Raw genomic sequence first — 22,484 nt, forward strand, 5'->3', positions numbered from 1 at the left:
CTCATAGGTAGGTCTGTAGCCCCCTCAAACTTATCTCCTCCTTGTCTTATTCCCTGGCAGGCCCCCAGCCCAGCACAGTGCAAAGGGTAGCACGGACAGTCAGAGATGTGAACAAATAAGCAAGTTTTCAGATGTGATGGAGAACAGCTTCTGAATTTGGAATTCCCAGAGGTGTGTGTGTCTTGTCAGGAGACTCTGAGGGGGAACAGGGAAAGCATCACACCGGCCCTGCCCTGTTTCAGCTGCTTCTGGACAGAGTCCGTTACAAAGGAAGAAGAAATCCCCAGACCCCACTCACCTCTCACTGACAGCAAGGTTCTGTTGCTTTAAAAAACCCAGAAAAGTGTTGAGGACCCAACTAGTCACTTTTTTGGGCTCTGCCCTAGTTTCTTTTATCACATTTTGGAAGAACTCCAGTAGGCCAACTTCATTCTGTAAAGAAAGAAAAAAATTGTATAAAACCTCCAAAAAAATGAAAGATCAGCATTCTGAAGGCAAATCAAACTGCCACCCTCTGCCTCCTCTGAGACACTGCCTCGTTCTTTCCTGAACACAGAGATGTCACCAGCAAATCCTGATCACTTTTGGTAAATAGCGAGTGTTCTTCTGCTACTGTCACCATGTATTTATGTAGCATTTTCTCAAAGGAAGGAACACATTTCAGAGCCCTGACTTCAGGGAGCAGAGGATGGAGAAATCTGCCATCCCCCAAACTCGCCCGCCCTCCCTCAGTGTCACCCTTGTGTACCCTGCACCCTTTAACCTCAGGCCCACAATGTTCGGCCTCAGTTTACCATCCTGTCTCCTTCCGGCCTGTCCTCTGCTGGAAGTCCTAGTGATTGCTAGAATAAGAAGGTAAGAGAAGCAAATCTAGAGGGAACAAACACAATATTCCACCTCTGAAAAATCGAAAGTGGATTGGAACCGTGTTCATCTTCACATCCTCCCAAAAGGAAGAACTTGGGTGCCTGTGACCCACGTAGACCCTGGAACCAGCAGAGGGCGCAGCAGCTTCCTGACCTCTGAACCAACCTGGGCCCAGCGGACCCTACCCCTCATCTTGCCCCGTGAAAACCATCAGCTGGGGTGGCTCACCAAGGGGCCTTGTTTGAAGAAGACGCCACCATTTCTCCCCCTCTGGATTGTCAGCTCTGTGAGTTAGGGGCCACGCTGTCCTGTTCATGCTGTAACCAGAGCTAAATCAGTGCTAGACCATGGCAGCTGCTTGGTAAATATCAGTGGGGTGGAATCCACTCACCATGTGTATTTGTTTTAAATCACATGGGAACACTCTTTCTTTATCATACCATGTTCACCATTAACTATTAAAATTGCCACAATTACGCATAAGAGAAAATCCAAGTCACTAACTGCCAGCTCAGATCGATTTGACAGAACCAAGACATTTGGTCTTTATAGCTCTATGACCAGGAAGCATCCTTTTCACCCCTTGTTTTTCGGTAAGAAAAATAAAGATATGTTCCACTCACACAGGGGAGGCTGAAGTTTCCAAATACAGAGGGGACACATTTAAAGTAGGTAGATTTCCCCAACCTGCTGAAATTCAAGTCAAACTACACTTTCTTTGAAATATTCCTTTTTAGCTTTATACTGCAGGTAAGGCTCTCACCGTTGGCCCTTTCAGAGAACCTTCATTAAACAAAAGAACTTTCTGGAAAAATCAGATACCAGGAAGAAGATACAATAACAAAAAGTTCTCCGAAAATTTGGCTTTTGCAGATGCTGTAACACACACATAAGCACACAGTTGCTAAGGTAGAAATTCCTTAATAATAAAAAAAATCTACATGCCCCTTTCAACAGAGAAATGCTCTGGTGACAAGCCAACTGAATAATCCCATAATCATCGCTTGAATCTCTTTTCAAGCCAATGCTGTTATTCTGCTCATGCTAAACCAGGGCAAAGGCCACCCCAGCAGCCAAAGCTTGACTGCAGAAAAAGGCAAATGCAGGCAGCGTACAGAGGACGGTCTGCTTAACTCATAAAATCGTATTCCGACCTCCCAATGCTGTGCAAACCACTGGGGAAGTAGAAAACCCGCTATCGGACCATATCAGACGGGTAGAGCTCCCTTTGTCCTAACCCAGACAGGCTGGCCCGCTGCTGAAAAGAGCTGTCAGGAGGAGAACTCTGCTTTGCCAAGAAAAGGTTTTCTAAGTCCACCTAGAAATACTGCACTTAAAACGCACAGGCTTGGCTGAGTTTCTGAGACGTGATGAATATCTATTCCTCTCCCCTTGGGTGGCTTTTTTATTGGATGGATAACATGGCAAGTCAGATTTCTGTTTGTCTTTTCATGTCAGTGCTGTGATGAAGCCTCTGCAAGCTGGAACTGTGCTCCACTGGGGGAACCATGATTTCAGTACACAGTCTGTGAAAATCTGTGATTCTGATGGGGTGAGCGACAGGTAGCGGAGCTGACGGAAGCTGAGCTGCTGCCGCCCAGAGAACAAGGGGTCAATAAAAAGTGACACATGGGTGCCCGCTCTGGCTCTTTAGATCAGAAGCCCGCTTTTCAGGGAAAAAACACACAGCATTCTAGGTAAGGTCGTCTTGGTTTTTCTGTGAGATCGGCAAAGGCCAATTATGCTTGGTGCAGATCTCAGAAATCCCTGATGAACGGGGCAGTGTGGCCTTCTGGATTTCTGAGGAAAACAGTGGGCCAGTAATTCCCTTACATAGAAACTGTACTAAGAGCGACGCAGAAAGGCCATGGCATTAGGGGACCCCTGACGCCCTTCTCAAAGGCAACGAGCGAGCACTGGACTCAGCGCTAATCTACCCTACATCAGACAGAGCTGAACTCCAGCCACACAGCGCGTCAAGTCTCCCGGCCAAGTGTAACTCTAATTGTTCCTTCAGAGATAGCTAAAGCAGCAGGGACAACTGGCCCTGTCTTCTGGATAATACCAGACAGTCTTTACAGCTCTATGACCAGGAAGCATCCTTTTCACATTTTAATCAAATTTCCCAAAGCATTCAATTACACCCAGAGCCAATGCCAGGTCAGCCTGGTAGACGCTGACGGGAACCCTCCCCTGCTAATGGACCTGTCAGGCAGCCAATGCTGCTGTGAGGCAAGGCAGGGGATCACCTTGCCTTCACTGCCCGCTCAGGGGAAGGAACCCCGGTTTACCCTTTCACTGGGCCCTGGAAGCAATGTGCCCCAAAGCTGTCTTGCGCCGTCTGCCTTCAGGCATGATAAAACGTCGGAAGACAATCCAGTTAGTAGAGAATGGAGGCTGATTTCTCAACTGCCATTCTTGTTCCGTCTAAGTCACACACCCAGTGAATCTGATGACAGGGCAGAAATTAGCTGGACTATACTTAGAAGTAGAATGAAACCTGATAGAGACAGCTGCCGAGTGGCACATTCGGGGAAGAAAAAGCCCACGAAGTACGAGTTGAGAACAGCTGGCTATGTGGCAGGGAGTGAGCTGGCAGCACAGGGACCCTAGGTTAGCAATCTGGACTCGTCAAAAGGCTCTCAAGAATATTTCCAGAATTTTAGCGAGACACAGAGATCCGCAGGCAGCCCTGTGGGGAGCCGCACAAGGCTCCTGCTGCTGCTGCTAATGACACGGATATTAATAATAACAGTAAGTTTTAGCAGCAATAACAGGTGCTGAGTATAGTTCTAAGGGCTTTGTCTACATTAACTCATTTAATTCCAGCACCGACCCTCTGAGGCAGGTACTGGAACTCTCTCTTACAGATGAGGGCAGCGAGGTGCTAACTTGCGTGAGGTCACAGCAAGAAAGCAGGAGAGCTAGGATTTGAACCACTGCGGTCTACACTCTGAACCTCCATGTTTTGCTGCCTCTGATGAAAGAAAGGTCACGTCTCTGCCTCCTTGGGAACCGAGACAGCACTTACTAGGGCCAGGCACGACGGGAAGCAACTTGCTCATCAAACGAATGCCCTTTCCCACTGTGTCCGTTATTTTATTTGAGACCTGCCAGCTGTTGAGAGGTGTGTAACATATTAAAAATGTTGCAAAGGCTCTCAGCAATTAGCTTAGAAATTAGGAGAAGATGGCGAGTTCACTTTCTGCCTTTGCCAGTGTATACTAGGCCACGTGGCACGCAATGCTGTGGCCTGGACACAACTGTTCCCAGGTCGGGGAGGAAGACAATGGCTCCCCTGCCTCCCGCCTCTCTTCTGCATCCCCTCCATACCCTCTCCTCAGAGAAGTTGCGGTGAGAACGCCCAAACCAACACACTGCCCAATTCTGAAATGCCTTCTGGCAATACAAAGTAAATCCCATTACGACTCCTACAGTTTGGGCATTAAGCGTACTGTATTTCATTGTACTCTACCTCCTCTAACATGGGTAACTCGTGTGTGGGTTTATAGCTCATTGGGCAGGTCATGCCTGTGGTGGGAGCAGCTGATTGTACAGGGACTCTGCATCTGTGGACTGAATGACAGTGGCTCAACTGGGCAAGGCTCTCACATGTCATGATGTGTCATTTTGTGGAGGTACAACCTGGAAATACACCCACCTGCAGTGGCAGGGATGTGGGGGTGAGCACCCACTGAGCATGTCTGGACACACTGTAAGAAGGCCCAGCATGTGCCTATCGGGGGGCTCTGGTGTTCCCTCATTATTCCTGTGAATTTGGTCATTCCTACAAAGTGAGAAAAACAAAACGCAGATCTACCGACTTTGTGAAATATGGCCCCAGAAATAACACCAAATGCTAGTGTTGGGATCAAAATGGAAATTAGCTAAGGGGGCCCAAGAGAGTGGTGCGTCTAGGGCAGAAAGCAGAAGTTATGGCCAGATTAAGGAGTGGATGGTTCAGTGGGGCAGGGATTGAATCTGTGCTGTGAATGAGTCCTCCATCTGCTTTTCATGGAAACGAGAAGTGTCTGTGGAAATCTTTCAGTATGAGAAAAGAGAAAAAAATATATATATATAGATATATAAGTATATCTATAGTTATACACACACACACACACACACACACGAGTATAGAGGGTGCCAAAAAATGCATACACATTTTAAGAAAGGACAAAACTATATTAAAATGGTAATACTCAATATATACCGATAATAAAACATGAATACAAGTCATATTTGACTTCACACACGACTCATCCAGAGGAGTCTTCAGTGGGGAAAAACAAAAGGTAATCAATTGGTGGTGTAAGGCCACCATAAGAGACACCACTCTCCATGTAAGTACTCGTATATCATGAGGAAGCCAGAATCCTAAACCACCATTGTCACTTTCAAGAATACAGGGATCTGACCTGACATCAAATCATATTACAAGACTATAGTAATCAAAACAGCATGGTACTGGCATAAAAACAGACACATAGATCAATGGAACAGAATCGAGAGCCCAGAAATAAATCCATACCTATATGGTTATTTAATCTACAACAATGGAAGCAAGAATACACATTGGGGTAAAGACAGTCTATTCAATAAATGGTGCTAGGAAACCTGGACAGACACATGCAAAAAAATGAAGCTGGACCTCCTCCTCATGCCATATACAAGAATAAATTCAAAATGGATTAAAGACTTAAATGTAAGATTTGAAACCATAAAACTCCCAGAAGAAAATATAGGAAGTAAATTTGCAGACATTACCCTTAGTAATATTTTTACTGATATATCCCCTTGGGCAAGGGAAGTAAGAGAAAAAATAAACATATGGCATTACATCAAACTAAAAAGTTTTTTCACAGCAAAGGAAACTATCAATAAAACAAAAAGGCAACCCACTGAATGGGAGAAGATATTTGTCAATGATACATTTGATAAGGGGTTAATATCCAAAATTTATAAAAAACTCATTCAGCTCAACACCAAAAAAACAAACAACCCAATTCAAAAATGAGCAGAGAACATGAAGAGACATTGTTCTAAAAAGGACATACAGATGGCAAACAGACATATGAAAAAATGCTCAACCTCACTAATCATTAGAGAAATGCAAATAAAAACCACAATGAGATACCACCTCACCCCAGTCAAAATGGCTAGAATCAATAAATCAACAAACAACAAGTAATGGCGAGGATGTGGAGAAAAGGAACACCTGTGCACTGTTGGTGGGATTGCAGACTGGTGCAGCCACTATGGAAATCACTATGGAAGTGTATCAAAAAACTGGAAATGGAACTACCTTATGACCCAGCAATTCCACTCTTAGGTATCCAGAGAAATCCAAAACGCTAATTTGAAAAAATATATGCACCCCTATGTTAACTGCAGCACTATTCACAATAGCCAAGATGTGGAAACAACTGAAATACCCATCAGTAGATGACTAGATTAAAAAACTGTGGTACATTTATACAATAGAGTATTACTCGGCCATAAAAAAGAATGAAATCTTACCATTTGCAACTATATGGATGGACCGAGAGAACATTATGCTAAGTGAAATAAGTCAGACAGAGAGAGACAAATATCATATGATCTCACTTATATGTGGAATCTAAAGAACTGAATAAATGAGCAAACTAAACAGAAATAGTCTCAGAAACATAGAGGGAAAACTGAGGGTTGGTGGATGGGAGGGGGTTGGGGAAAAGGGAGAAGTTGAGGGGATTAAAAAGCACAATCGGTAACCATAACATTGCCACAGGGATACGAAAGACAGTTGGGGGAATATAATCAATAATGTTGTAAAGATTTTGTAGGGTGTCAGATGGGCACATGTCTTATTAGGGAGACCACCTCATGGACAGTGTAGATGCCTGACCACTGCAGTGCACACCTGAAGCTGAAGCTGAATAATACTTAATGTCAACTATAATTCGATATATATCTAGTCACAGGATGTGGAGTACAGCATAGGGAATAGAGTCAGTGGAACTGTAACAGCTACATATAATGTCAGAAGGATAGTGGATTGGGGGAGGGGGGTCATCCCTTTGTGAGGGGTATAAGTGTCTAACTATTACATTGTTTGTACACCTGAAACTAAAAAAAAAGAGAGAGAGAGAGAGAGAGAAATACAGGGATCTGTATCTGTAGAATCTCTGAAATTGACCCAGAAAAACCAAGGATATACCCGTTAGTCTGTTTCGAGGAACATACAACTAGAGAGGTCTACAGTCCTATTTTGGTCTCCACAATTTGCATCCCTGGGTCATGTTCCCAGCAGAGCTTGGCAGTCCCTAAAATCTGAGCAACTCTGGTCCCAACAATTTCACTTGTGTTGTTTCCAGCAAAGCCTAACGTGAAAATGAGTGTACATTCTCTGAGCTGCATTAACTCTACAAGAGTTGTTGAGGAAAACCAATTTGAGAATAAGGCTTGCCCTTGGATAATCCAAATCCAAATAACCCAGGTAATAAAAGTTGACGGCAGACTGGCATAATTAGATGACTCTATCTGCAAGAATGGGACACAAAAAGCATGCTGTCTAGAAATAATTCTGATTATAATCACATTTCAATGTCCTTAAAAACACCGTTGTCCGACGGGTCCAACATGTAGGGAACCTGTACTACTAAACACCAGCCTTCTGTTAACTGTCCTCAAAAGGAAATGATTGTACAAACAGGAAATCAGGTTTCAGAATGGGTTAGGGGCAGAGGCCCTCAGAATCCCCAAGGCTGGACACTCGGGACCTTTTAATTTTCCCTGCACTTTTACCCCAGTGGGCAGGTCCCTGAGGGGCTCTGGGCCCAAAGAGTCTTCATCTCTGAAGGGCCTTTTTCACTTACATCTGAAATACATGAACTGTTGGTTTTACAGGAGTAGAGTTAGAAGATGCATTTTTTTAATTCAATTTTACCAGAACAAAATATTGGTTATTTTTCCAGTGCACAGACTAACATCCTTAAACTGGCAAGCACTGGGTGTAATATTATAAAACGAAGAATAAAATCTCTTTTGAAAGTGGCATGGAGCTGAGCTATGGTGAGTGACGATGTTGACTAAATAGATTTTCCTTCAGTAGTAGTTAGAGGGTAAGTACTTCGCTCCTCAGTCAGTCAGGGCAGTCTAAAACCAGTCAATATGGTTTCAGATGCTTTTCCAAACTATTAGCTTTACAGCAGTGCTGCCAACGGGATATACAGATATTTATCAAGGGAAATTATTTTATAGGCAATTCATCCAGAAAGAAAACCAGGCCATTTCAAGCTTAATAAAGACTCAAAGCAAATCTCTTGGAAAAAAAAAAATCCATTTAACAACCATAGTTATGATATCTTTTCTGTTTCCTTTGTCCCTGGGAGACACCTTAACCTTTTCTATGATGTCAGAAACAAAGGATTATGACTTTAAACGGGGAATAACCAGCTGGGGGAAATGAAGTTGTTTAAAGACGAGTACACATCTTGAAGACAAAGACAGACAGAAAAAATGGCAGCACAGGTCACGGATCTGGACGGTGACTACCACGTCCTCCTAGAGCCTCACGGGGGCCATGCCGGACTTTTGTTAACATTCTGCCTTGCCTGGCTCTCGATGTGTGAGCAGCATTTTCTTGGGGGGTCTGCTTGGCTGTATTTAGACATTTTTTTGTTTAGACGCAGTGAAGATTCTGCTATCATCTCTGGGGTATGCAGCTCACCCCCTTCTTCTCTAAGCTGGGGAGAGTAACAGCTCCAGCGGACTCTGCAGAGCCCTCTCAGCTCCTACGCGGCAGAGGCGAGATCTGGAATCAAGGGTATCTGTCTCTTAGTCAGTGTTTTAAGCCACTCCCCCGAGGTAGGGCTACCTCGGAGGGTGAAAAGCAACACAGAAAAGATCAAGTTCTTACATTGGACACAAGCACAAGGCACATGGCGAGTACAGCAGGCCCTCAAGAAACGCTAAGTGGGGGAAGCTATACCATTCCTCCCCTGGAACCTCCCGTGACAGATGAGACTGAAATCTTCCTGCCTACAGATTTCACACACAGCCAGTCACTGTACCTCATATCTGTTCCTTACCAGGTGCCTACCACGTGCCAAGTGGCACGACGTGGGGCACCAGGTGTCATCTTCCCACAAACCCCACACACTCTGCCCTCTGTGGAGACCCGTCTCAGTAATTCAGTCTGAAGCAGCCAAGTACCCAAGGCATAAGCTTAAGAAACAAAATAAATAAAGGTGCAGAGGAGAGCTTACACTTTTTTTCTCGGATTTATATTTTCTACTTGGAAAATGGACATCGTTTCTGTTTTTCTTTGGCACTGACTGATTTTCACTAAATTTAGTGCACAGCATTTTTCGTTTATTTATAAGGCAGTCTGGCATCTTAGAAACCAAGAAGGGTGGTCAGAAGTTTTAAATGAACTGGTGTTCTGTGGCTCTGCTTCACGAAGCATTGGTGGGGCTCGTAAAGCAGTAATCAATGTTAACAAAAGTAAAAACTGCACTTTCTCTATTAAGGAATCCAAGACAGCAAAGTAGTTTGGAAATGACTGGTGGCAGCCTGTTTGGAAATGTGGGGCAGCCTGGTGTGACCCTGGCTGCCCCACAGGCTTTGGGAAATTCCTTACTAACGTCCTATACTCAACCGCAGAGGTTGTCTCCTCACTTGTAAAACGGGGAGAACACCACGCGCATGTGCCTCAGAGGGTGGTTGGGGGACAGATGAAACTGCAGAGCAGGCTGTGAGTGGGCGGCCTCTTTCTGTGCTGCTTCGGCAGCAAAGCACTGCCAGTTGTCTGCCTTCACGGAGTCAGGTGAGGCCGAGGTCAGGAAGCGATGCCCCCAAAGACATCACTCTGGGAGCGTTCGCTAAGGAACATGCACAGGCACATAATCTCGACCATCCTAGTAATTTACTCGTGGATACACTGACTCAGAGAAGGACTTGGAATGCCACTAGACTCTCTCAGTTTTCTAATACCTGGATCTCAGCTTCCACATTGCTATTCTTTAATCCTTACAAATGAGGTGAGACGTCAAGGCAATCTGACATAACAGAGAGAAGCGAGGTTGGCTGACTAGGTTGAAGTTTCAGGTGGAGCAAGGCACTTTTTGAGCGGCTGGAGGAAGAAAACAGTAATACAGGTTTCTGTTGGGAGGGGATTAGCGGGAGGGTTTAAGAGAGAAAATCAGAATGTAGATTGGATTGAATGTCCAAATGAAACCAGTTTGGAAGATGAGTCAGAGAGACCACCTGACTGGCACCTGGTTGGGGTATGTGGCGTCGCTGAAGTGGCAATCCAGGTCTTTTCACCCAGAGTTCAGTGACACGGGCATCATTCCACGATTTGCTCGGTGTCAAAAAGGTGGTTTATGTGTGTGACCTTTGGAAACAGGGATGCTTTTATCAGGAACACTATTTCTCCCGGACTTTCCTGAGTAGTGGTCATAGAAATGCCACGCACGCGCTCATCCATCCTCCAGTCACTGAACAAATATTCACTGAGTGCCTACTATGTGCCAGACATCATGGTGAATGCTAAGATATAACACTAGAGCTCTCTGTAAATATCCAGCATAACTTAACAATAAGTAATTCAGTGCTTACCACACAATAAAACAAGATAAACTAAAGACTCGAGTTAAATTCTGAAGTTACCACTTGTGGGTCAGGCATGTGTGTGGGGTGGGTATGTGCTGAATGCTTAATTTAATAAGCAATGAAAGGCACAGAGCATGGAGCTGACGCTCTGCAAAGCACACCTCCACCACTGCTATTTATTTAATGAATACTCCTGGGCGCGCTTTAAATTGAAAGATGGTTCATTAGACTTGTGCATCTGCCCTTCTCAGCAATCTGTTGTGTTTCTGATGAAGGCAGGAAAAAATACGAACATATTTTCAGGTATGTTATGAGTAACTCAACTTCCAATGATGACACAGTCATAAAGAGCTCAGGATGCCTAATTTCAGGAAAACAATTTGTCTGAATCATTCTCTTTCCATTCCTAGCGAGTTCTCTTCTCACTCATCTTGGATATTTCAAGCACTAGCCCTCAAAAAAACAAAAACAAACCAATCACCTAATTCATTATCTTCAGGCTACAAAAATAGGCATACTTGTAAGGTATCAAAAAATGAGTCCCTTCAAAAATGGCTCAAAAATCACCTTCTTCTTGATGTTTCCCCCTTGTCCTAATCACGGCAATCACGACCTCCTTGGTGCCCCCTCCTGCATTTTACATTCATCTACTGCAATCTGCCCCAGGGCTGGTCAGCTGTTGTGTCTGTTGTGTGTGTATATAAATTAGCTCTTTGAAAGCAAAGAAAACATCTCTTTTTAAAACAAAAAAACCAAAACTGTGCCCCTGTCTCAGTACACGCTACACAGGAGATGCTAATAAAAGTATTGAACTGAATAGACCGAAGGTAGGCTTCCTAAGGGGGGAAACATAAACTCACTCATTTGCCACTCCTCAGCAAACGTTTATTCAGGGCCTCTCGGTTCTGGCACTGTCAGGACACGTGAGTGGAGCCTGGAACCCAAACACAAATGTGCAAATGTCCCTGCCCTCAGAGAACTTACGTGCAGCAGGTAAGAGAGGCAGATGCTCCCCCCACCACATGCTTGTCATCAGAGGCTGAGTATGACAGTCCTACAGGGAGGCTCTCTGAAGGGAACATCTCCCTTCAGACAGTGCCTCGAAGAGGAAAAGCTGTATTCTTGAGAGGAGATTCAGAAAGTTCCTTTCATGTATCTTAAGAAAGCTGATATGCAAAAATAACTTAACATTCTATTTGGTGCATACTTCTCGGAAATCACAGTCTTGGGCAAAGAAATGGCCAAGACACCCGGGTTCATCATCCACCACCTGCAACAGCGGCCTTTGTCCAGCTGGAAGAATGCCAAGTGGAGAGACACAGCTGACGCCTTTTGGCTGGGTGGCCTTGGTCGCTGTTCTCCTCTGCCCTGGAGAATCTGGCAGCTACGGCACAAAACGCAGCCCTGGAATTTAGCACTTAGTATTTATTCTGGAATTTATGTCAAGTGGGCTGGAAATTCGTGATCAAGATGGCGGGGAAGACGTGTAAAACCAAAACTTGGTTTTGTTACATCAACGTAGGAAAAACACCGGTTCAAAGGTGTTCTGTGCGAGACGCTGACTGACTGACTCATACAGTCCCGGTTCTGGCTTTCAGTGCTCACTGTGCTGAGGAACAGGAAAAGGATGAACCGGTCCTTGCCTTCAAGGCGCTGAACAAGATACACTGATAAGTAATTAAAATACAGAGATGTAAGTGTCACAGAGGTAGGAATATGCTATGCAGGCAGCCCGTAGGAGACAGTGATCAACTCTGCCTGAAGCATGAGGAAATAACCGATCGTGCCTACTCATTCCCGGTAGGAAAAGGGGACTTTTCACATGTGACTCTCTGGATCCTTCTCAAATTAGCTGATTTATAGACGATAAAGAGAAAAATCATTCGTTCAACAAACATTCGATTGCCTACCTTGTACCAGAAAAGGCTGCGTTGCTGTCATTGAACTGTATGAATTTACATATAAACTTGTATATCCTAATACCCTCATGTAGTCATTGTTGGTCAATTAAAATGCAAAAATCCAGTTTCTATAGATGCTGCTGCTACAAAAAATCAGTGTGGCGATCCCTAGTCCCTGAAGGATGGAGCAGCAAAACGTTCTACTTCCTCGCCAAAAGACAAGGAGCAGACAACTGTGACAAAACGCTCCACTCACTGATGCCGGATCACTGTAATGTTACCATGACAAAGAAAGCTGCAAAGCCCCAAGCAGCTTTGAGAAGGATGGAAAAATCCCTGTGCAGATCTCAATGGTGTCACATTCTCTAATGCTCCCTTCAGATGCATCCCCAAGCCTAACAGGGCTGATACTTTGGGTCAGTGTTCAGTATTTTGTGTGGAATAAATATTTTCTTCCACAATTAGTAAAACAATTGGCTGGCTTTTGAGAACCTAACTTCCTGCCAGACCCTGTCATGGTTCAATACTGCTAGAAACCCTATACATGGATTTTCTTTTGTCCTGCAGACACATGGGAAAACGCTCATCCATAACATTTAGACCGTCTTCAAGAAGCCTCCACAAAGGCTGTGAGCAGCCATTCATTTCTACAAAGAAATGAGATTCTGCTTCCGGTTTTATGAGGACCATTTACCAATAAGAGTAGTGAGCGAAGTTTATCACGCCTTGTTCTTTTCAGAAGCACCTATTGTACAACTGAGGCGATCTGCCCCCTCCACGCAGAGCCCACTGGACAGCGGTACCTCAGCTGCTGAGCTGGGTTTCCTGAGCCTCCAATCAATGCCTACCAGTAAGGTGAGGCTGTGTTCCGGCAGCATCCCATACTGCTGAATGAGCTTGTCCCGGGTCACGCTGGGGAGCTCAGGGAGCCGCTCCCGGATCCGGTCGATATTGATCACTTGCTGTGGGTCTGTGCCGGCCGGCAGGGATGCTGAATCGTAGAGCAGCAGGGGAGGCAGGTTGGGTTCGGGAATAAACCTAGGCAGAAAGGAGACAGGGCCTGATTCTGAAGTATTTGGTTTACTAAGAAAGAAAGCTTATCATCGATATAAAAGCTTCTGGGTTTAGAAGGCATGTTACTTGCAATTGTTTTCTAACGTCTTACAATATCAACTCCCTCTGTTTCCTAGGAACTAGTTTTTGCTCAAGTGTAAACCACAGCTCTAAACACCAACCTGCCTCTCTCCAAGCTTACGAAGCAGCGACGAGTGAAAAAGGCACAACACAGGGCTCGTGCCACACAGTGATGTATAATTGTGGATAAAGGTTTTATTCATAAAGATACAGGCTGGAAAAAATAGGGCCAAACGAGAACCATTAACTTATTAGGGAGGAAAATGACTTCCCCCCATTTTTTTATTTCCACTATTTTTAGCAATATTTGTGTAATAAATGAAAAGTTGGAAAATAAGAAAAACATTCTTTCTTGAGAAGAAGAAGAAAGGAATGGATTTTGCCTAAATAAAATGTAGAAGCTAGTGGGGGAGGGAGGGGTTGGGATGAATAGGTGGGGCACAGGGACATTCAGGACAGGGAAACTATTCTATGACACTGTAATGCTGGGTACATGTCCTTATACGTTTGTCAAAGCCCAGAGAATGTACAGCATAAAGAGTGAACCCTAATGTAAACTCTGAACTTTAGTTAATAATACGGCATCAATTCCAGTTAATCAATTATAACAAACGAACCTCACTATACACTAATGCAAGAGGTTATGAAGGGGAACAGAAGGGGGGAGTATAGGGTATATACCAAGGAACATACGGGAACTCAGTAATTCCCACTCGATTCGGCTGTAAACCTCAAGCTGCTCTAAAAAATACAACTAATTTTCTTTTAATGTGGACGCCGTAGCACTGCATACAACCTTGTGAAACAAAGACGCCCTTTCCTCTGTTTCATTCTAGCATCTATTGTTTTCTCTCTTTCTACTTGTCAAAGGGCTTATGTAGAAGCAGGATAATGCAGAACAAATGGTGGCACCAAGGTAATAGATTAGAAGTGTAAGCAACACGTCACCTTGACACCCAGTCTGTGCTATGAATCAGTCTGACTTCTGAAGGTGAGCGGAACCAAAGGGAGGCTTCCTGAATTCGTCTCCTAATCCAAGGGATTGAGCTGAAGCCACTTACACGCGCTTAGTAAGAAAGCAGCAGAAACAGAGGAGGGGGCAACCCTGGAGGACAAAGAAGTTCTTGGGAAGAACAGATTGGACCTAGAAGGTCAAAGTGATTAAAACAACCTCAACTTAGACACCTTGAGAGGAGTCGCTGAGGTGGAGTTCATTCTAAGGGTTTATGAGCTGCTTCTTTTCCACCTGGCGATGCTACACTTACACTTTCCTGCACTGTGCAAAGGAAAGGTGGGCTAAACTCAACAACTTTGACGCGTACAACTTCCATCTTTGTGATCTGCTACACTCGATGGGGGTAAAAATGAAAGGTTCAATGTATCTTAAGCCTGTCCTTATGTGCTTTACTTCTGGATCTCGTATTAAGTCCAACTTGTTTAACTTATCAATTACATAGCATTACCTGAGGTTTGACGAGAAATGCCATAAATGTATATCTTTTTTCATTTCTTCTCAAGGAACTTCAGTGTGTTACCAAATATAAGAGTAAGCACATGCTAGGGCCCACACCTAAATGCCATCCTCTAGTTCAACTGTAACAACTCTCACACAGAGGTCAGTGAACAAGTGTCTTCCAACAGTTGAATCCATCCAAGAGAGCACCTCAAGGCTACCAAATCAAGAATATATTCTTTATCTCAGTATACACTAAAATAGGAAGCCTAGATTTTCATCGTGCATCAATAATAACAAAAAGTGGTTCCTAAAAACTATCCAGGATCATTAGATGTATCTGTAATTAGATTTGAAATATGCCCCTAACCCGAAATACATAATGTTATTTTGATAAGAGAAATAATCACCTGTAGTCTTGTTTTCCTTCTTTGTCTCTCATTGGCACAGTGCACCTATGACAGTTAAATGAAAAAACATTAAACATTGCATGCGACACTGGCTAGCACACACGCAGAGAGGGGATTCTCTGCCAATAAGAGACACGGGCAAATTCAAGCTTTCCATTCTTCCTTGGGAGACACTTTATGACTACAATTAAAAAAACATTAAAAAAAAGAGAAATGTTGAGACTGGTAATTTAAAAATAAAAGAAATTGCTTTAATGTTTCCAGCTTTTAACCAGCTTTAACCCTAGGCTTTTGTTCAATCTTCTGCTAAAAGTATAAAATCCTTAAAATTCCGAGTTAAGAAATTTGAGTCAAAGGTATCTAAACAAAAAAAGGTAAGGTACCTCTATGACCAGCTGTAAACTTTCTCCTACCTCTAGCTTAAATTGGTAGAGCTTCAGTCTGACGGAATTTAACGAAGTAAAAATACTTGCCACAAAGCAGGTAACCTGGAAACGAGGGAAGGGCCAGGACCTAAAACTAAAGCACTATGTATATGTCTGGTTAAGTTGAAACCTATTACCAGCTCTAAAGGGTGTATTATATCCTTGTAGGGTACAGTGTTTCCCTAATTTTACTAATGAGAAAACTGAAGTACAGAGAAGCTAAGTACCTTCTTCGAGGTCATATGGCTGGTCTGTGGAGAGCCGAGACTGGAGCCCCACCCAGCTGGACGCAAGACACTTGTCAATGCAAACTCACCCCAGCTTGTAATCAAACGAGCGAGTTTCATTCAGAATTTCACCTCCATTCTCAAGTTCACTGATTTGCCTCTGAATTTCATAGTCTAAGAAAAACAAAGTAATTTAGTATCATATGTTTGATTCCTTTCATCTAGTCAAGCAATAAATAGAAATCTTTTACAATCTTTAAGTAAAAGAAATAATCAAGAGGGTTGTTTATAATAATTCCTCCCTATACAGTGCTCCCTGCTTATCCACGGTTTCCCTTTCTGTGGTTTCACTTATCTGCATTCAACCATGGTCTGAAAATATTCAATTTCCCCAACCGTAGACATTGACACTGTCTGCTCCTGACATTCAACCACTGACATTATCAAGGCTTGATGATCCAGGATCACCCGAAGCGGATGATCCGCCTTCTGACAGTATCGACAGAAGGTCATAGCAGCCGAATGCCACATCACAATGCCTACTTCATTCACTTCACTTCATTTCGACACCTAGGCGTTTTATTATCTCACATCATCCCAAGAATAAGAAGGGGGAGTACAGTACAATAAGATTTCTGAGACACAGAGACACCACAAATACATAACTTTTATGACAGTATATTGTTATAATTATTCTATTTTATTATTAGTTATTGCTGTTAATCTCTTACTAGGCCTAATTTATAAATTAAACTTTATCGTAGGTATGCATATTTAGGAAAAAACAGTATCTATAGGGTTCGGTACTATCTGCAGCTTCAGGCATCCATAGGAGGTCTTGGAACACATCCCCCCCTGGATTAAGGGGGCTACTGTATACTGTATTTTCTTCTTGCTGCCATCATAGAATAATGATGCTGGAAAGGGTCTGTTAGGAAGCTCCGTGCCCTCCCTTGTTGAGAGAACCTGGGTTCAGAGAGACTAAGTGACCCAGTACAGATTGCACAGCTTGGCAGAAGGGCTGGGACCACTGCCCAGGCTGAGTGACACCAGATCTGGGACTGCTGCCTGCCACGAGGTCTTATCCTGGGATCCATGGATGGGTTCCGAGGAGTATCATTTTGGTACCCCTAAAATGATATACAAAATGTGGGTGTGTATACATGTACATTTTTTGGAGAAAGGTCCAGAATTTTGATTGCTTTTTCAAAGGGATCTATGACCCCAAATGATTAAGAACCACTGCTTTATGCAGTGCTCCCTCATCATCAAACAAGGCAGGCCGTGGTAATCAAAACGATTGCTAAGCTTCTTTATGGAAACAGCTTTGGCTTCCCCCTTTACTCCCCACCCCGCCATGAACCTCCATCCCTCGCCCAAATCCCGACTCCTTTATCTCAGTTGCTAAGAAGCAGCAACACCAAACGTGTCAGTGCTTGCTTGTCATCTCTCCCACTCCAATGCTCTCTGACTGATATGAGATGATGGCTAAAAGATCCAATGTAGGGAGTAAAATGGGGTGGAAACACTACGGGCTTGGACAATAAAGCCCACAATAGTAAAGCTCTGGTCCGTCTAGTCTGAACACTCCGCAGGTAGAATTCTGTTTCAGACTGCTGTTCCAGAGGGTACTTCACAGGACATCAGGAGGTTAGGGACAGCCAAAAAGCAGGCAGGAGTCTCCTTCATAACTCATATGGATTCATCTACCTAAAATATGATTGCTTGTTTTTTGTTTTCTTTTGTTTTTGTAGGTTACCGTCACCACCTCTTAGAATGAGTCCCAGGACACTTACTACCTACAGAGTAAAGCAGAACTTTCTTCCATTGGTTCCAAGCTTCCCCTTCACAAAGTTGGGCTGTAAAGGGTATCCCCTGACCCAAACTTTCATGGCTTCAGAAACATGAATTGTGTCTCCTTTTAGAGATAGAAGTATGTCTTCATATGGGAAGCCCACTCCTTCTTCTCCCTTAATGCCTCGCTCCTGAAAATGTGTGGACTCAGAGCGTCTTCACTGAGGCTGGTCGATCATTTCAGGTTTAGCATAATAGCAAGCTTTTAAACAAGACTAGAAAATCTTTTCTGCACTGTTTCTAGTACTTTTCCTGAGAAGCCCTAAGACTCTACTGAACAGTTTGGCTATAGCAATGCAGTCGGCTATCGTGTTCTCTGTGCACTTTAAACTCCAGCCCCCTCTCTACCTTCTCTCCTCCTTGCAAGATACCTTTGGTTCTAAAAACATATTTTTATTCTTCTGAAATGTCTTCCCCTCAGATTCGCAGTCATCACCCTTCTATGGGACTGCCCCAGACGTTTATCTTGCTCAACTGTTCTATTTTAATTATTCCTATACATTTGTCAACACTGAAATACCCACAGCCTGTCCTGCAATAAGACCAATGTGATTACATAGGCACATGCAGTCTATTAGAAAAAAATACTAAAAAGTGGAAAAACACATTGATCAATTAGATTATGGCCAATCTAGAATGTACAAATACAATTTTGTAAACTCAGGCTCAGACCCTGTTTCTGGTGAGCTGCCAGCTTCCGCAGCCACGTGAATGAGCTGAGGCAGGACCAGCAGAAAACCACCTAATCCATACAGAACTGTGAAAACGGTTACTACACAAGTCACTAAGGTTTGGGGTGGCTTGTTACACAGCAGTAGATAACTGACACAAAGAGGAGCATTGGGAGTAAGAGCTGACATTTACCTATTGCTTTGGCCAGGAACCTGGCACTGTTGAGATTCTTCACTTCAGTTCGAACTCCCAAAGGCTCTCCAGGGTGATGCACAGATATATTGGCGTCCACTCTCAACTGACCCTCTAGAAGGAGAAAAAAGACAATTCTTTAGAAATTCTCTGAGTCCACATGGTGTTTTTAAAGGAGAGAGTGTGTTCTGGCAAGCAACATCTAAGTCTACTGTTTGGTTACAGCAAACTAAAGTACAATTGGTCCTGAAATATATAGTTAGTACTTGTGTCCACTTAAAAGAATTCTAGTCATCTAGGCATCTGAGATAGAGGGAGGAGGGTGGAGTGGATTGGGTGTGTGTGTGTGTGTGAGCGTGCACTTGTGCACATGCAGAAGAGAGGAGAAATTCTGGATATACCAGCTAGAGAAATCTCATTTCTTTTGTGTCAAATAAGGAAACACTGTTAAAATGGAGATTGACTCTGCAGTTTTATTCTTACGTTTTTTCATAGTGTTGGAGCTGGGTTGGTAGGAAGGCCTCAGAAATGACTATCTGATAACCCTCCACTGTTCTCCAACGGAATGTGGATTTCCAACAGTGATTCCAGACGATTTATGAAAGAGCCCTTGAGAAATTACAGCTCAAGGGCAAGAGCCAGAAACCCGGGCATTCCCCTTCTCCTTCTGCAGGCACTGTAGCAATCTCTTCCTTCCATAGACATGACTCGGAACCCTTCCTGATGGCTGTAAGGATTTGCTGCAGCGGACAGAGCTGTGATGAAGGGAAGAGTGTGGTGGGACGCAGGGAGCCGTCCCCATCCCGGGAGGACCTCCTCTGACCCAGACATCCCTTCAGATGAAGAGCAATAACCCCTAAAGAGGCAGGTGGCTTGTGGACAGGACTAAGAGGCTCTTGAGGAGGAGAGGGAAGCAAAATCCCAAAGCAGATAGGGAAATGAAGATAAGAAATACTCACACTCTATACCTTACCAAGTAAAGCTCCAATTCTCTCTTCTCCAATTTCATTTATAATACTTAAAACAGGACAGAATGAGAAGATGAAATGCTGGATTTTATTTTCCTAGGCAGGCTTTTAAATTTAAAAAGAAAAAATCTGCCAAACCTAATGTTCTGATAGGCTGAATAAAGAAATTCATTTTCCCAGATTCCACGGCAAAAGTATATTAAAATAATACAATGGTATAAATCCGATGTCAAAAAAGGAGACCCCTGGAACTGGACTGTCATCCCCCAGTGCTGAGCTGAGGGGCTCCATCCCCAAGCTCAAGACCAATGGCCGGCCGCCGCTTGCCCTGCCTCCACACACTCCCTCTGGAAAAGGGAAGCGCTCACCCACTCGGCAGCAACTGCGGCTCCACCTACGTCGACAGGCAGAGAAAAGGTGCCTTTCAGCTCGGAAATGACTCTATGTCTCTAGCCCAGACATCTCAACACTTGTACAAAATCCCGTAGCCCCTCTGGGACAACTTGTGCTCTCAGGAATCTCAAGGAGTCCCAACTATTCCCGACATCATCCGACTCTTGGTCCAGGAATCCTGACATCACCTTCCGCTTCTGTTTTCTTCGCCCTTTATCCAAACTAACAACTAGATCCTATCAGTTCTTCCCTCCAAATGTACCTCACATCTGTCACTTCCTCTCCATCGCTACTGCTGTCACCCTTGCCCGAGAACTTAGAACTTCAGGGTCAGGTTACAGAATCGCACCATGACTTTTAACCCAGCAACGCCTTCTTCTCCAGTCACCCATGATGTGGCTCTGACTTACATCCTGCCCCCGCGTGGCTGTCACCACTACCATTGCTCACTCAAGTGGGCACCCAGCTCCTACGGGCTCATCTCATCTCCTCCGCTTGCTATCCAAGAGCCCTCTTCGGGTCTTGCTTGACACGACGCGCATTTTTCCACGAAGCCTTCCATGAGGAGGCTCTCCTCCAATCAGGGAGCTTTCTCCACACGAGTCCCTGTCTACTCCGCTGGCTCCTGCACATTCTTTATCAGTGTCACTGTCCCTTCTTCAGCCTCTGCTCATCTATCAAGGTCCCACTTAAGCGTTACTACCTTCCCTCCTAAAAACCCTCATCGATGAGCTAGCCTCCCTGGTGGCTCCTCTGAACTATGAGAATATACACGATCAATACCACAGAATTTAGCACTTGTCTCTGGTTTTCTCTGAATTAATCTGACCTTTACGCCCAGAATGGAAGGTCCTTGAGGACTGGACCCAGATCTTCAATCTTCTCAAGGACATCTCTCTTTCGGTCATCTCCTCTCTCCCACGTCAGTCATTAACCTCTTTTGCAGCATTACTTCTGATATATATACATATGCAATCGTATTTCTCATTCAAAAAAAACTGTACCAAAAACCTACTACCCTGAACCCAATTCTCTCTCCATCAGTCAGTCATGCAGCTATCATTTCTCTGCTTTCCTTTTCAGCAAATCCTCTCAAACAAGTTTTGTTTGTTGCATATAGTGTCTCTATGATCTCACCTCCCATTTACTCCCAAACCTACTTCAGCTTGGCTTCTGTCCCCACCGCTCAGAAAATACCTTGACAAAGTCACCAACAACCGCCAACTGCCAACTCCAATGGACACAGGACACATTCTGTCTTCACCTGATGGGATTTCTCAGCAGCATGTGACACATCATGTGACATAACCTTCCTTCTTCAAATACCTTCCTCTCTCAGGTGCTGTGAGCAGTACACTCTCTTGGTTTCCCCGCTACCTCCCTGGACACTCCACTTCCATTTCATTTGCTGGTACTTTCCTTCCCATCCAAACTCGGGACTGCCTTCTTTATTTATACTCTCTAAAGGGTACATATGTGGTTTAAATACCATCTATGTGCTGATAACTTCTAAATTTCTCTCTTCAGCCCAGACCTGTACTCTGAGCTCCACAGTGACTTCCAATGTCTACGTGACATCTCCCCTTGGAGGTCTCACAGGTATTTCAATTTCTGAAAGTACATCCTGACTTGACCCTCCACAAAGTCATTCTTCTCCTCCTCCTCCCGATTGCAGTAAATAGCAACCACCACCGAGCTCTGCAAGCTTCTTTGAAGTCACCCTTGCTGTCTTCCTGCCGCCAGCCTTCCACGCCAGCCTGTTAACAAATCCTGTTATATCTAAACACCATCCTGAATCCACCTGTCTTGATATCGCCACCTTCACTGACACCAGGTCTATCCACAACCACGTCATCTTCCATCTGAAGCATCACAAAAGCTTCTTAACTAGTCTCCTTGCTTCATCTCTTACCCTTCTGAATGCACGTTCCACCAAGCAGCCAGAGTGGTTTTCTAAAACATTACACACACTACGTCATTCTCTTGCTTAAAAGCCCTCCGACAGTTTCCCACTGCACTTGGACGGAAACCCAAGCTGTTCACCACGATCGGTAAGCCACCCCTGGCCTACCTACTCGGTCTTACCTGACGCCACATCCCCCTGCCCCTGAAGCTTTCCCCACGGTGGCCTTCGGTTACCTGTGTTAAACTCCAGGTATATTGCAAGCTTTCTCTCATCTCAGGGACTTTGCCTTAGCTGGACTTTGCCAGAATGCTCGTCCCTTAGCTCTGTGCTGACTGGGCTTATTCTTCAGGTCTCAAATAAATAAATGCTGCCTCTTCTGAGAGGCCTTCACCTTCCAATGTTATTCTTTATCATAGCATCCGATTTCCTTAATGCACTTAGCATTATAATTGTTTCATTTGTTAACATATTTTCCTCTCTCATGAACA

The 22,484-nt window shown here is 44.2% G+C and overlaps 1 protein-coding gene across 1 annotated transcript in view; it reads right to left on the reverse strand.

Annotated features, from left to right (window-relative positions):
- The window catches only part of GATB (glutamyl-tRNA amidotransferase subunit B), an 81,757-nt gene that overhangs the window by 22,658 nt on the left and 36,615 nt on the right, over positions 1-22,484 (reverse strand). The window contains exons 6-10 of the mRNA XM_033133928.1: positions 18,730-18,843; positions 16,101-16,185; positions 15,360-15,404; positions 13,211-13,400; positions 299-432 (exon numbers count right to left, since the gene is read on the reverse strand). Coding sequence (XP_032989819.1) covers positions 299-432; positions 13,211-13,400; positions 15,360-15,404; positions 16,101-16,185; positions 18,730-18,843 — 568 coding nt within the window. The remainder of the gene's footprint in view (positions 1-298; positions 433-13,210; positions 13,401-15,359; positions 15,405-16,100; positions 16,186-18,729; positions 18,844-22,484) is intronic.

Source organism: Rhinolophus ferrumequinum, chromosome 18 (assembly GCF_004115265.2).
Source record: "Rhinolophus ferrumequinum isolate MPI-CBG mRhiFer1 chromosome 18, mRhiFer1_v1.p, whole genome shotgun sequence".
Lineage (NCBI taxonomy): Eukaryota > Metazoa > Chordata > Mammalia > Chiroptera > Rhinolophidae > Rhinolophus > Rhinolophus ferrumequinum.